The sequence below is a fragment of the Schistosoma mansoni genome, chromosome 1 (genome assembly GCF_000237925.1).
Source record: "Schistosoma mansoni strain Puerto Rico chromosome 1, complete genome".
Taxonomy (NCBI): domain Eukaryota; kingdom Metazoa; phylum Platyhelminthes; class Trematoda; order Strigeidida; family Schistosomatidae; genus Schistosoma; species Schistosoma mansoni.
In genome coordinates this window covers 20,873,683-20,888,358 of record NC_031495.1, presented here as the reverse complement: position 1 = coordinate 20,888,358, position 14,676 = coordinate 20,873,683, and the positions used below count along the sequence as shown (strand labels likewise).

The 14,676-nt window shown below is 36.2% G+C and overlaps 1 protein-coding gene across 2 annotated transcripts; it reads left to right on the top strand.

Annotated features, from left to right (window-relative positions):
- Nucleotides 1–1,537: 1,537 nt before the first annotated feature.
- Smp_034700.1 (sco1-related) lies at nt 1,538–11,825 on the top strand (the record flags this gene model as incomplete). 2 transcript variants are annotated; one of them, XM_018793611.1, is made up of 7 exons in its annotated part: nt 1,538–1,620; nt 1,656–1,716; nt 1,751–1,841; nt 3,438–3,632; nt 6,442–6,537; nt 8,856–8,971; nt 11,604–11,732. In XM_018793611.1, exons 1-7 carry the CDS (start codon nt 1,568–1,570, stop codon nt 11,730–11,732), a joined length of 741 nt encoding a protein of 246 aa, XP_018648106.1. In that variant the 5' UTR covers nt 1,538–1,567. The 2 variants fall into 2 exon arrangements, with proteins under 2 accessions (XP_018648106.1, XP_018648105.1); XM_018793612.1 differs by having other exon boundaries at nt 1,538–1,716; nt 11,604–11,825.
- Nucleotides 11,826–14,676: the final 2,851 nt, after the last annotated feature.

The following is a 14,676-nucleotide window of genomic DNA, read 5'->3' as shown; positions in this document are numbered from 1 at the left end:
CACCCATAGGGTGACGTGCTAATAGTGTCCTCAATCGTTCCTCTCTTGATGGGAGGAAATGTCGAAGGATGGCATCCTCAAGACGGTCATAAACGTTTGGAACGTTCGGATTGAGGACAACCTCACGGACAGCGGTTAGGTGATCCCCGGGCAATGATTCCAAAGCGTAGGCGTACTTCTGCCTTTGATTGGTTATGCGGCGGATCTCAAATTGAGATTCCAGTGCCACGAACCAGACTTCTGGATCATGAGGGATGAAAGGAACCGGTCGAAAACTGATAACCTGTATCTCGGAGTCTATCATATTTATGTTATTCTTATCGTTATCTACCATATTAAGTTGCCAAAATATTATATATTGAAAAATATCAATACGAATATATGCAACAGATGTGGATAGATAAAAAGACTCACCGGATTGATCTGGTTTGGAGAATTGGCCAAGTTTGACTTGTGCTTGATGGATTGGGTTACCAGCTGTATTGCGTGTTCCAAATACGGCTCACCAGTTGTAGTGGATGTCGAGTCGTGGACGGACTATGATCACCACTACTATTCGATTACGCGTCCAAAAACGACTTGGTTCCCTTGATAGCCCGTAAATCAGAAGGCTATACTAGTCCAGATCAAGTATATTTATTGGCGATCTCGTGGTATCGAAATAATACCGAGACGTGCCAAAGAGTACAAGCGAATAAGCAGTGCGTGAGCAAGCTCGAACCAAACAAGGCGGATAACGGAACAAGAAGTGAAACTGATACAGTTAAACAAATACAGTAAAACAATCTCTGGTACAATTGGTTACAATAATAATAATTATTTCCGTTATTCCAATCGTGTTCTTATCGAGACTGGCCGGTCACTACAAGTGTTTAAAAGAGAGTCTTCGTGTATTGCGTATACTGACCCGGTGATATCAGTTCATTCCCTAAGATAAAGTTTAAAAGATAGTATCAAACGATTAAGGCGTTACAAGTGTAAGCCATTTGCACTGTAGCAACTGGAAAACAATCCAGCTGTTATTCTGACGGGTGTTATAAAAGAGTGCTTTCTCTTTTGATCATTAAATATTCCGGGTAAAACTCCATGCTTTCATCTTCATATTTGGATTTAAAATACGAAATTGAGAGCGCCCATGAAGTCAGTAGGGATCTTCCGCAATTGTTCTGGACATAGTAAAATGCAGAAAAATCCAAAACCAACAAAAATTTCAGAATATATTTGGCGGTTCATGACATCTTCTCAGTGAGCGTGAACAATTTGCGTGGACTTTAGGCGAAGTTTCAGAAAAATTCTCAGCTTAGAGGAATTTCTAGTTTTTCCTAACTTTCCCAAAGTTCACACCAAATTTTCTATAGGACTGTCCCAAACTTGACCGAAAATTGATCGGTTTAGCCCAGATATTGGGAGCTCATGATCATAAACCAATCTAAAAGACCCGAAAGTTCTTTTTCATGTCAATACACAAACGGAGGAAATTGGCTAGTTTACATCACTTCGATACAAGCTTATTGAATATCGTACCACTGAAGGTGATCACTGTGCGCGAAATACTAATCGATCAAATATGCGTGTTTTTTCTTATATAAGTTCTTCTTATAAGTTCTTGGGGATGCCGAGGTAACCTAATTAATTGGAATGATCAAAGAGTTCAGTAAAGTGTTGTCTCGAAGTCTTATTCCTGTCAGGTTCAGGTCAACTCTTAGTCCAGAAGAGGTAGGCCTCTTCATTCTATCACCATACTTTCCAGCGGATGCGTTATATACAATGGTGCTCTTATATCGTCATTGCAGGGTCAGCCACCGTAGCCGCAGTCTCTCTGACAAGAGACTTCATGAAAGGTTAGTAACTAATTTTGTGGATCTAAGTATACTAACTAGAATTTTCCTTTTGTAATTGATCCATTTCATCCACTGCTATGTAATTTTATCGAGTGTAGAGTAAACATATGTGGCTTTGTTTATCTTGGTTTATGTGTCATTCTCAATATCGTCATGTTAGCAGTCACATAACGTTACCATTGCGAGTGAGTGACTTAAGGTGCGGATGTCCGACCCTTCAACTGCGTCGGTGAGTACGGAAGACTCACCTAGGAAAGTCAAAAAACCCTGGTTCCAAGCCAGTGGTGCACATGGGCTCCAGGATCCTGTGGAAGCAAATGGTGTCTGTACTTATCCTTGGTCGCCGACTACTATGGGACTGCACCTCCTAGCGTTGCTCTACTACCTTGTGGATTAGACCTTTAGGTCAACAAAGGTTCGTGGATCGTCCCCCTAAGAAAACTACCTGCATCAGTTTGGGTATCCAGACAGTATTCCAGGCCACAAAATTCACAGGTGTTTGTCGCCCATATATATTTTTATGCCACTTTGTACCAATATTTATGTTCAAATAAATAATAAGTAGTAAATATACTTTGGGTGGTTGATACGGTATTTTATGAACGACGTTTGTTTAGAATGAAACCACAAGGTGGAAAGTCTTGAAAATTAGAGGTTTTAAGGTGAGTAGCTCAATGTATCGAGTTAACAAAGTTATTCTGACTAAACAAAATCATTTGTTTCAGCACCTTGCAGGTGATGCTCAAATTCGGACTACCAACTTTTGAATTCACTGCGCGCAGGTGAATATAAAACTTGACGTGGTCCGGGTTAATCAAGTTGGATGCATAATGAGACCCTTACGTGATCATTAAGTTATGTACCAACAACTCATGTGTCTCACTCTTGGTTAAATCTAACAGCCTCTTACATAGATTATCAGAAACAGGCACCTCAGCAATACTATTTAACCATCTTTGTCGGTTTTCAGTGGTCGTGCTTTAAAAGCACTACCAATGTTTCCTTATTTATTTCCACAACTTTGTCGAGGTTATAACACCATTGAATTATTGTGAATATCTCAGTAGTTCATTAGCTTCATATGCTGCTAGTTGCAGTGTGTAACTTTTTAAGTGTACTTGGTGGGCAATTTTACACTTCATATACTTACGCCTGTTAACACTATATACTGTAACCCTATTTATAATGAGGGCTAATTATACTGACTACCCAACTGAAAGGCAAACAGAATTAGAACCTCCAACCAATTTGTTGGAAATTGGTTGCTTAAGCTAATAAAACACCATGCAACTTTTGCTGCTAATGAATAGCTCTCTACTCATCTTTCCGTTCACTACATATTTCTCGAACTAATTTAGTTTCCACACAGATAATCAGATATTTTTGTTCTTTATAAATGTATCTCAGCATCATGGTCAGATTATTTTTAACCTGAATCTCAAGTCGATTTGTAAATAACGCTGTTTATGGGACTCCATCTGCCAATTTTTTGAAATTTACAAGTTGACTTTTCTGAATATTTTTCAATTGTTGGTGGCGGTTAGAAATCTCAGTTAACTGTTACAAACGTCCAATTTATTGTTTCTAACATTTTAGCAACAGAATTATCAGAGGGAAAATATGGTCTGCCATCTATTGGTGGGGATTTCAATTTAATTGATCATAACGGGAACCCATGTAAATTATCTGATTTCCGCGGGAAATGGGTTCTGTTGTACTTTGGGTTCTGCCGATGTCCAGATATATGCCCAGAACAAATAGAGAGACTTGTGGAAGTGTCTGACAGAATAAGTAAGTTTAGGAAATAAGTTTCAGTGATTTTATTGTATATGACCGTCTTTGTTGCATAGTATATAATTTTGCGATCTTGTTCAGTGTAGTTCTATAGTCTTAACAGCTGATTTCATGAATGTTATGGTTTATTTTGGCATCACATTAAGTCAATAGGTATTTCTTATGCTTTTTTCAATTTTTTCATACTTCAACCAATAAGTATTTCGGGATTTCAGGTCTACTCCAAAATGTTCATTTGTTTGAAATGTTATTTTTGTATTGTTGTGATAAAGTGATGATATTTATTTCTTATGTTCATAAAGAACGAATAAGATCACTTTTAAGGTACTTATATAGGAGTAATACCAGTGAAATTATCTTGCTCTAGGATGATAGTCTATCTAGAATGCATTCAACCAACTGGCAATTATTTCTGGTAAGTGTAACATGTACTTTTGACATTCAAGGTGCAAAGTATTTCAGGATTGGGAAAAGTATATAGCCTGACCCAACTTTTTGCCCCCTAACCAATGGTGCACATGGGCTCCAGTATCCTGAAGGAACAAATGGCGCATGAATCAATCGTTGATCACCGGCTACCATGGGACTACATCTCCTCACGATGCCCCACTGCTTTGTAGATCAGACCTTTAGGTCAAATGCTCCGGATGTGGTCCCCTAAGAAAACCACCTGCTTCAGTTTGGGCACCCGGGCAGTATCACATCCCTCACACAAATCAAATAAGATTTGTGTGGCGCATATGTATCTGGTGCCCCTTTATACCAATATTTATGTGTTTAGATAAAACAAGACCCAACTTTTATGATGAGTTGTTAGAAATAGTTGGAAAGTCAACATACTTTGCTAACTATGAATACTGATGGTGACATTGTATATTAAATCAATTGACCTACAGAAAAAAGCTAGATATGACTTTTGCATCATCGTAACGCGAGTTTGGTTGTGAAACATCGAGTATACAGTAAGTAGGCTTTTTATTACATATCCTTGAAAAAAGATCAGCCTTCTTAACGATGAGAAATTTTTCTCCATTATGTTTTGATTGGGGTATTGCTTTGTTAGTGGGATATAGATTGGATTAAAGCACGTTCCGTTCAGGACTGTGTTGGGGCACACTGTTTGGCTATTTTTTATCTAGTTAGCGCTAGTGGATACTTGAAGAAGACTTTGGAATCTTCTTATTGTGATTCCTACTTCCATCTACTCTTGTTATTTGGAATGTAATTTCGTTCCTGTTCAGCCGTGTTCTGGTTCGGGGACTTTTCGAGTGAAGTGTTTTTCAAGAATACGAGGCAATAAGGGTATCCAGGTCGTAATAAGAGAAATTATAACACTATCAAATACAATTTTTGTTGACTGATTGATTGGTTGTGTTACCTATCTCTTTCCTATTTATAGTTTTATTCCACTTTGTATAACCTATTCTTTGATCCGTTGTTGTAGCAAAATCTTTAAGTAGTACATAAGCGAATAAATAATTTTGGTGGATCACTGGTAAAAATCATTTTTAAATGTAAATAAATCCGTTGCCCGTGTGACTGCTTGTTTTTAAACACGTCACTTTTGACTCATTATGTATGAATTTTGTGTTTAATCAATAAAATGAAGTATATTTAAAGTTGTTTTTCTTGATTGGCAATGCAGTTAGACGCATTCCTTAGTCACTTATTTCCCACCGAATTATCCTCATTCTTGTGTAGTGTGTTGTTGTTCAAGTCGATTAATCATCTGTAAGCTATAATCTTCACAAAGCATTCCTGTTTTGTAGAAATCAAACGCAATTGTTTTCAGTTAAGTATCTCATCCTGTTCAACAAAATCATTTACTTAAGTTGTATATTCGTATTTATAGTTAAGCATAGAAGAGATTGCATTATAAAGTGATCCTAGATTTCAAACACTAAACGAATGTTGCGTAATGACCAAGGGGGTCGAGAAGAATAGGAGGATGAAAAGAGGTGGGGCTTTGTTCTCTGAGCTGGATGGTTTGGACGTGAAGCTTTTATTGTTCCTCTGAACAACATAACACAAACTTCAGGTACACGTGAATTGTTTGAACTTCCCTACATATGATTCACAGCTTATCCTATCGACCTCGGTCTTGATTGGTTACTGTCGACCTTTAACTTGTCACTGTCTACCTCTTTATTTTGATTGTATCTCCCTTTGATTTGATTCTTGGTCCTATATTTGTCCGTGATTTTCCTGATTGGTTAATAGACTGGATTTATTTCAATGTGTTTGCTGATTGCTAATCAACCTGAGCGTCAAGCTTCTAAAACTTCTCGGATGTGTGTCCGTAGTTGTCTACATGCATTGATATAAGCGATGTTGAGATCTTAGATAGAGTACTGAAAACATACCCCACCTAAATTATCCAGCTGAGCCACAAATCTTCATCTCAGGATGAAAATAATTTCCAGGTCAAAAATATGGGAGACGATTGTCAACTAAACAGATATGAAGAAAAGAAAATTTCACTGAATTCTATTTTTATTTATTAACACAATGGGTTAATCTAATTATCTTGTCCCGTATATATGAAAAATACCAAATCAAACCATTTAGTAGCTTTACACTTAAATTTTTAAACATCAGTTAAAGAAATATGAAAAACTAAAATGATTTAGATGAACACCCCTCTTTAGTTCTCATTAAGACTTTCGTTTCTGTAAAAACTTGAATTAAGATAGTGGTTGCTGTACTCATTGTGAAACCTAGTTTATCGATTTTATAAACCATCGACTCATCCAATATTTTAATATTACCAGTGCTTTAAACGTTACAAATATGCTTTTTCTTACAGTGCTTATTGAAAAGCCCAAGTACCCCTTAGTGCCTGTATTTGTGTCTGTCGACAGCGAACGTGATACCCCAGATGTTTTAGCCAAGTACGTTAAAGGTAATAAAAAAGTTTTCATTTTAGATTTATTGTATTTTAATGTACTGTCTAGCAATTAGAGACAATTATTTCGTAACAATAATCAAAGGTTGTTAATTTTACAGGACTTTTGTGTCCTTCTACAAGATATTTATTTTCGTTGTAATGTCTTGAACCGTTCGGTGGTAACACTTTTTGTTGCAGTAGTGTATGGTAAAATCCTTGATCGCTTATGATGCCCAAGATTGCATATAAATCTTACTGATGAATGTGAATAGTTGTAGTGCAATGCTTTGCTAATCCTTCACCTCGATAACCGTTATAACACAAATCTCAACGGTGCATAGAATCAGAAGGCAAAGAGAAGCTGCAACTACAGTTTATTATCAAATGACACAGGCCACAAAGCTACAAGCACATCGAGCGAAGTATGAGAAAGTATGAGCGAGCAAGCGCGAGCAACTAAATAGGCAAATTTATAGTCAAATTGTATAGGGGCACAGTAAGACAAAGTGAAAGCTAATAATAAGATTTGAGTGCATACATATATGGGGAGGAGGATGAGTCATCGAATGATACTTAAGCAATCGTCTTGGCTAGAGTCTGTCATGTGCTCTAGTGATCATAACAATACAAAGATATATGCGAATTGTTACTATCCAAATGACAATGTCTGTTAAGTAAGTTAGTAAAAGGGGTTAACCAAAATTAACCATAATCGAAATTGGGTGTAGGATAGTTGCTATATAGTTATAATACTCGAGTATGAATCCTAATACAGATTAATTTTAACTATCCAGTCTAGTATTTCTAGTATTTGTCTAGTATTTGTACTGATAAATATAATTAAATGTCGGTCAAATCCCAGTCGTGAACAAAAAGATGAAATTCGAAACACCATGTTCCCTACTTAAAAGTCATTCGTGACTATTTAAATTCATTTATTCACTGTAGCGGGAAAAAAGTTTACAGAGTGGAGATATTTATTATTATTATTATTATTATTATTTAAATACATAAATATTGGTACAAAGGGGCACCAGATACATATGCGCCACACAAATCTCATTTGATTTGTGTGAGGGCTGTGATACTGCCCGGGTGCCCAAGCCGAAGCAGGTGGTTTTCTTAGGGGACTACACCCCGAGCCTTTGACCTAAAGATCTGATCCACAAAGCAGCGGAGCATCGTGAGGAGATACAGTCTCATGGTAGCCAGTGACCAACGGTTGATTCATGCGCCATTTGTTCCCTCAGAATACTGAAGTCCATGTGCACCATTGGTTTGGAATCAGGGTTTTCCAACTCCCCTAGGTGGACGCTCCGTGTCAACCAACCCGGTTAAAGCGCCGGACATTCGCTTTTCATCCTCTCAGTTTCGTAAACAACAGTAATGCCACGAGAAGGCAGTGAGTAGGACTTCCCTGGCAGAGGCTATATACGCGTGGCCATGTGAGAGCATTTCGAGAGAGAGAGAGAGAGAGAGCGGACTTACCCCACTCTCGGCCGTACCAGGGCATTTGGGGGCAGTGTGGAGATAAGTAGAAAATAACTATAAAACCTGAAAGCTTAACTCATTTGTTCAAAAGGTTACCGTTCGAAGTACCACAGTTAATAACACTTAATCAGAGACAAACCATGAGTCGAATTTATTTATCTCCGGTGCATTAAGTGAAATCATAATCTTATTTGAAAGAAGTAGCTGTTCATGTCTTTAACTAATGTTTTTGAATAGGTTTAATTTTGTAAACCAAGCACTTGAGGGATATTATTGTTTTTACCTTTTTTATGATAATGTGTATATTATAAGGCGTCGTCCGTAATAAGCGGTTAGCGTGGTGCACCCTGTATAACATATTTTTTTTTGGTGTCCTATTGTACCAAAATTCTCATGACAAAAAAAGCTAGTAAAAATGAGTTGTTCACTGCTGTCATAATAATAATTCTAATTCTGCTGAGAGTCTTGGTTAATTGTAATCTCTTGCAACCAATACTCCCACTCAAGTTATTATACGTGGGGAAACTGAAAAGCAATTATCTTATTTGGTGAGTATTGGCAATGGTATCCCGTGCTTAATATTGCCTAGATTCGTACACGTTACTGCATGCAATACTTTCACCAAGTGTAACTCACTGACTCCTATTTTAAATCCCTATAATTTTATATGCAGTGTCAACATATTGTGTTGTATGAGTACAATGGATAATAACAATCACCGTATAATTGACTATAGTAAGTCCTGTAACTAGGTCAGCTAGATTAATTAGAACTTTTGTTATGTGTGGTAAGATCTTTTTTTAGTGATAAAATAATGGTTTCTTTCTCATTTTTGGCTGTAGACTTTTCACCACGTTTGACTGGGCTGACTGGTACTAAAAAGGAAATTGATAAAGTTTCTAAGCTCTATCGTATTTATTACAGTCCAGGTCCAAAAGATGCTGATGGCGATTATATTGTAAGTTTTTTCGGTGTTTAATGGTCATTCAGTACATTGAATCTATGTTACGACTAACACGTATAATAAATTAGTGTTAAAAGTATTGATAAATGGTTTTGGTTTTATGAAATTGTGGAGATTGGATTTAGGATGTTGGGTTTTGAGTGTTCACTAGCTTTCAAATCATCCAAATCGCCGACAGTAAGAAGTCTACTGCGGATGGAACAATCTGTGAAGCCGACAGGATATCAATCAATAACATCTGCTGATATCTTGGCAGCGTTTTTCGAGGGGCAGTTAAACTGGTCTGGTGCCTCGGTGACGTCGACCAGACTGTCCTGCCCTTCGTGGCAGGTAACGACTGATCCACCTAACGAGGCGGAAGTCCTCAAAGAATTCCAACTCTTGAAGCGCCACAAATCACCAGGCTTGACTGACTTAATCCCACCCTCTTTAAAGGTGGTGGAGACCTGGTTAGCGAACTGACTTAGTCAGTCAAAACGTAGAACTTTGTACGTACGTACATCAGTTCGAGTTGCCATACCACATTAGCACAGAGATGCAGTTTTCGATTCAAATCCATAATGGTAGGAGTAGTAAGAGTATAAGCAGCATTAGGAAAGATTAAGGTTTGAAGATGTTATTGAAGGAGTATAATCCAGTGAAATAAATTTGAAAAGAGAAAAAAGAAAGGGGTATAGGGAATTCAGAAGATTAGAGTTTGGAAGAACACAAAGAGTGGATTCACCTTCGCCATTGCAAACGATTTTGAGCCATGTCATTCAAGGTCTCTAACCATCGGTTGTTATCATCTCGCAGATCCCAACCAGGTAGTCTACACCTACCAACATGGCTCAGTCCACTTGTCAGTGACTTTAGAAAGGGTTCACATCATCTATAAAACAACTATCGGGGGATAAGTTTACTTCCGATTGCGTCCAAACTAATGGCTTATGTCATACTTCATAGATCTTCCAAACCTGAGAAAGACTGACTCGCGAGGAGCAGGGTGGTTTTCTTTCCCCTCGAGTATGTATTGATCATATCTTCACCCTCCACTAAATTGTAAACCAACGTCATACTTATTACAGGCCAACAATCGTAGTGTTTCTTGACATCAGCAATGCCTTCGATTGGTCGGAAAGGACTGTTCTCTGGGATTGTCTATTGAAGAAGGGTATGCGTGAGGACAGTCCACAGGTGAACGTGAGAAAGCTCTAAGAAGCTCAGAAGGAGCCGAACATATTCCATCCAATCAGCTTTTGGAGGAATATTCCAGAATCACTACGTGTAGCTTCCCTATTGCGGGTTCAATCGTTCAAGTAGTCTAGTAGTACGCGGTATAGAAAGAATCTAAAGCTCTAGATATAACATATTTCAACAAAAAAGATATTGCTGGAGTTAGATTCAGGGCGACCAAACACTCATACACTAATTTCTGTTCATTGTTACTTTTCTTTTTTGATTATACTCACCTTCCATTCCCCATCTCTTCAGTCTCATTTTTATTGCGTGGCGCATATATATTTCATGTCCCCTCGTACCAATATTTATATGTTCAAATAAATAAATAATTAAAAGATTAAAAAAATGAATGTTGATTCGTCTGTAAAGTTGAACTTCGCAAACACTTGATTCAACTAGATTTTATGCTTAGTAACTAATTTCTTCGCTTAATATTTTGATAGTAGCATATATCAGTCAGTCAGGCAGCCACATGCAGTAACATTTGTCAGGAGTCGACTAGTTTTCACACTATATACCATAAAGTCCAATTTCTAATCGTCATCTTTTTTCTATTTGTCGTTGATTTGTTTTTAATTCTCACAGGGAAAATCGTTTATGGTTCATAGGTATCATAAAGCTGTTTTTCTTAAGAGGTACACTCGATATCCGTTTCCGGACAAGTATACTTCAAAACATAAGTTCATCTGTGATATTTTAATGTCACTGTGTAAAAAGATCAATTTCATTACGTCCGTTTATTTATTGCAAGTTCATAGCCATATTCAGTTTTGTGTTCTCATTGTTGAGTTACTGTTATGACCTATTGGTTGAGAGTAGAGTTTTTCAACCACTAAACCACATCTTCGATTGGTTTTCTCGACGCTTGTATATGTGAATAACATGTATCTCATGCCATTATGCATATAGAAGAAATGATGAAAATTCCGTTACATTTCGTCGAGTTCATTCACTTCTTCGGTGGTACGTGTTCTAATTAGTTCATGTCCGTTCAAAACTTATCTATGTTGACTATTCTTAAGCAAGCCTGTTGATTAATAATATTGTTTTAAATCGCCAGGAGTTTTGCACCTACAAACAATTTACCATTTAAATGGAAAAGGTGGATTCTACTATGTGTCCGTTTGAATGCTTTATTTTCTTATCTGAATCAATTAACGATATGAGAACAACTTATGTGCACTTATTGGTCAACACAAACATTAAGAATTAATTTTTGTTAGACTGAACAAGTGTTTTTTTTCCGTCAAACTTACTATCATCGATCTGTCGTAACTAATCCAACTTAAAAAAACGATCGATAAAAATTTGTGGAGCTGGCTTTCAAGCTCTTAATGTTTTCGTTACAGTTCTGAGATATTACTTTAAATTATGTCTATAATTTGTTCACATTTAATATCTATAGGTTGACCACACTATTATAATGTACTTATTGGATCCGAAAGGACAATTCTCCGACTATTACGGACAAAATAAATCAGTACAGGAGATAGTACGAAATATTAAAGAAAAAATGAATGCATACAAAGACTAACATTTCGTATGTTTATATGTTCACATATGTATAGTGAATTACTATTTTATTGTATACACTGTTCATTTTCAGTCAAATATAAATTACAAACCCATTTTCTACAATATTATTTACCTTTGGTAGTTGGTATATATTTATGAATGGATTTATTTTATTTTACTCCCTAAATTTAATTACTTGGTATCTGAGAGATTTGTGTAGTTAATTTAATTTATCTTCGTTCACTAAAACAACTTCCTACTGTTGCCGTTAAAAATAGAGTTAGAAATATTTCCCGTATATTTAACTCTATATATGTTATTGTTCAGAACATCTATACCTAAGGTTTGTCAGTTTTCAGCAAGATCATATAAGAATTAATTTATAGCCCGGGCAGTATCACAGCCCTCACACAAATCAAATGAGATTTGTGTAGCGCATGTGTATCTGGTGCTTCCTTGTACCAATATTTATGTGTTTAAATAAATAAATATATGTTATTAAGATTTTATACAGCAAGTGTCGGTGAAGGTAACCATTTTACATGGATATAAGTAGCAATTATTTGAACCCAGTTACTGATAAATACAAAAGTTCAGAATTATCATATCTAACGTCTATGGTTTCAAAAGGTGGTATCATGGTAAAAAAGAGTATTATTACAAAGACGGTAATTAATTTACTAAACGTACTAATATTATCCAATCTCTCAGCAGGTCAAATAGCGTCCTTCAATGTGTAGAAAATTAGCTATTGACGAAACAGTTCTCATATCTCTGCTAGACAGTGGGCTATTTTCTGTTACGCTGAATTAATCATTGATTATATAGGTCTGATTGGGACATTCAATATGTGTATCTTTGATAGACCACACATGTATGGCAAATAAAACCGTTGAGGCCTTGAATAACCATACGTGGAGTTGCCAGTGATTCGTTCCTCTGTTGGGTCAGTCAAGTCTTCTATATTTGTCTATGTTATTCACTTACAATGGACTTAAGTTTTGTAATATTTATTTGACTGCAACATCATTATCGTGCCTTTGTTTTGTGTGTCAATCAAATTTCGTGTTCATTAGACAGAATTCTCAAGTCTGAAGTGGGTAAGGTAAGGTAGTAGTTACCAATATCGACCAATTTATATCTAAACCAACCCTTATTGTTTTCATTTACCGAATCTTAATCTTCCAACCTGTCAAAAGTTTACTTATTGAGCCCTAGCTTCAATTTTGTCAACAGCCTCTTATAAGATATGAAATTCGAATCCATATGTAGCTTCCTTTTCCATTTCGTTTAGTTTTAAACTCAAAAGGTTATAAAATTTTTTTAATTTTTACTTAAAAACCATCTAATCGTTTTTTCAAAAATGTCGTCGACAGTTTTGCGAAATTTCTCGCATACTCTATTTTGAAAATCCTGGATCTAAGGCTTAATATTAGACATAGAAAAATTAAGGACAATCCGAAAGAAGCTATAGTCATTGGAAGAGGCCGTCTTTATCCATCTGAATTTTGATCAGTGATAATGTTGCGAAGAAAGTTAGAAGACTTAACATTGGATGCGATAAAATCTACCCTGAAGCTAAAATAATAATCTCGTGTAAAATATGTTCAATAACCCAATTAAGGGCTGACAGATACCTCTTTCGTGTTAGCAATAATTATGTTTGTATTCGCACTACAGTTCCACTTGATGTACTGTATCTGAGACTCCTGGAAATCGCTCTACTAAGCATTATTTTCTTTAGCAAAGAGTCCACAGAACATATCCCGAAAAGTCTTCGTTCAAGAAGAATAAAGATGCTTAGTAGTGCAGTAATTTCTAGGCGTTTCTCGGGCACGAGATATCAGGTGTACTTTGTGTGATATTTCAAGTTGGTTAGTAGACAACCAAACTCTAGTCTTCTAAAATCTCCTAAAGCTTCTGCTATCAAGCACTAAAATTCTGACTCGTGTTCAAAAAGAGAACGTTAAGGTAACCCTGGTAACACGACTTATGTGGTCAGATCAGATTTTAAACGTCCCCTTATTTGATCACTTCCTCTCATCACTTCCTGGTTCTCTTTTTCGATAAGTTTACTTCGAACTGATTTATCTTCACTCATTTTATTGTTCTTTTGAGATTTCGTTTACTACATAATCGCTTATTTCTAGTCCCTTTAGTCTATTATTTTATTTCTAGTGTTTCCGAGTGTCCTCCATGTGACATCGTGATATTTTGTTCTATCTCTTAACCTTAATCAGATATTTACTACAATAATTTCCAACTCACTTAACAATTTTGACTTTCAAATATTATAGATTGTATGGAGTTGACGAGAACCTAGTTCTGGGAACTCAATACTATCAACAACGAATCCAGTTATTCGGATAGAATATATAATTTCCAACAATCAGCTCACTATCCATCAGAAATTATAGAAATAAACTTAATTATTGCATCATTAGACCGATAATTTTGTAGGTATCTAGTTCAAGTCATATGTTTCATTAATTTTAACTAACTTTGTAAGTAGCTGATGACAACTAAAAAAATGATGAATTCATATTATTTTGTCTCACTTATTGTTCTCTTATCCGACTCAAGCTTGCATTGCCATCTCTGTGTTCACTCAGGTAAGACGATCATGATAATCTCTGAATAAGCCTAAAATCTCTAACAAAAGATATCGTATATCACTGTTGGCATGGCTTAGATTTATCCTGTTGTTGATGTTAAGGACTGGTAGATCCAGCTGACAAGTCTTAAATAGTGCGAAACGCATGTCTTGAATTTCATAGCTGTCCAAAATGTACCTATTCTAAAGGATATTTTATTCGTTCCATGATTTCGTAGGTCCTTCGGTCATCTTAATATTCCATCTAGAATAAATAACGTGAAGAAAAGAGTATTGAAAGTGATTTTTCAAAAATTTCATGCAGTTAGTTCCCTTTATGAATTTAAAGAAAGCCAGAACTAACATGGAT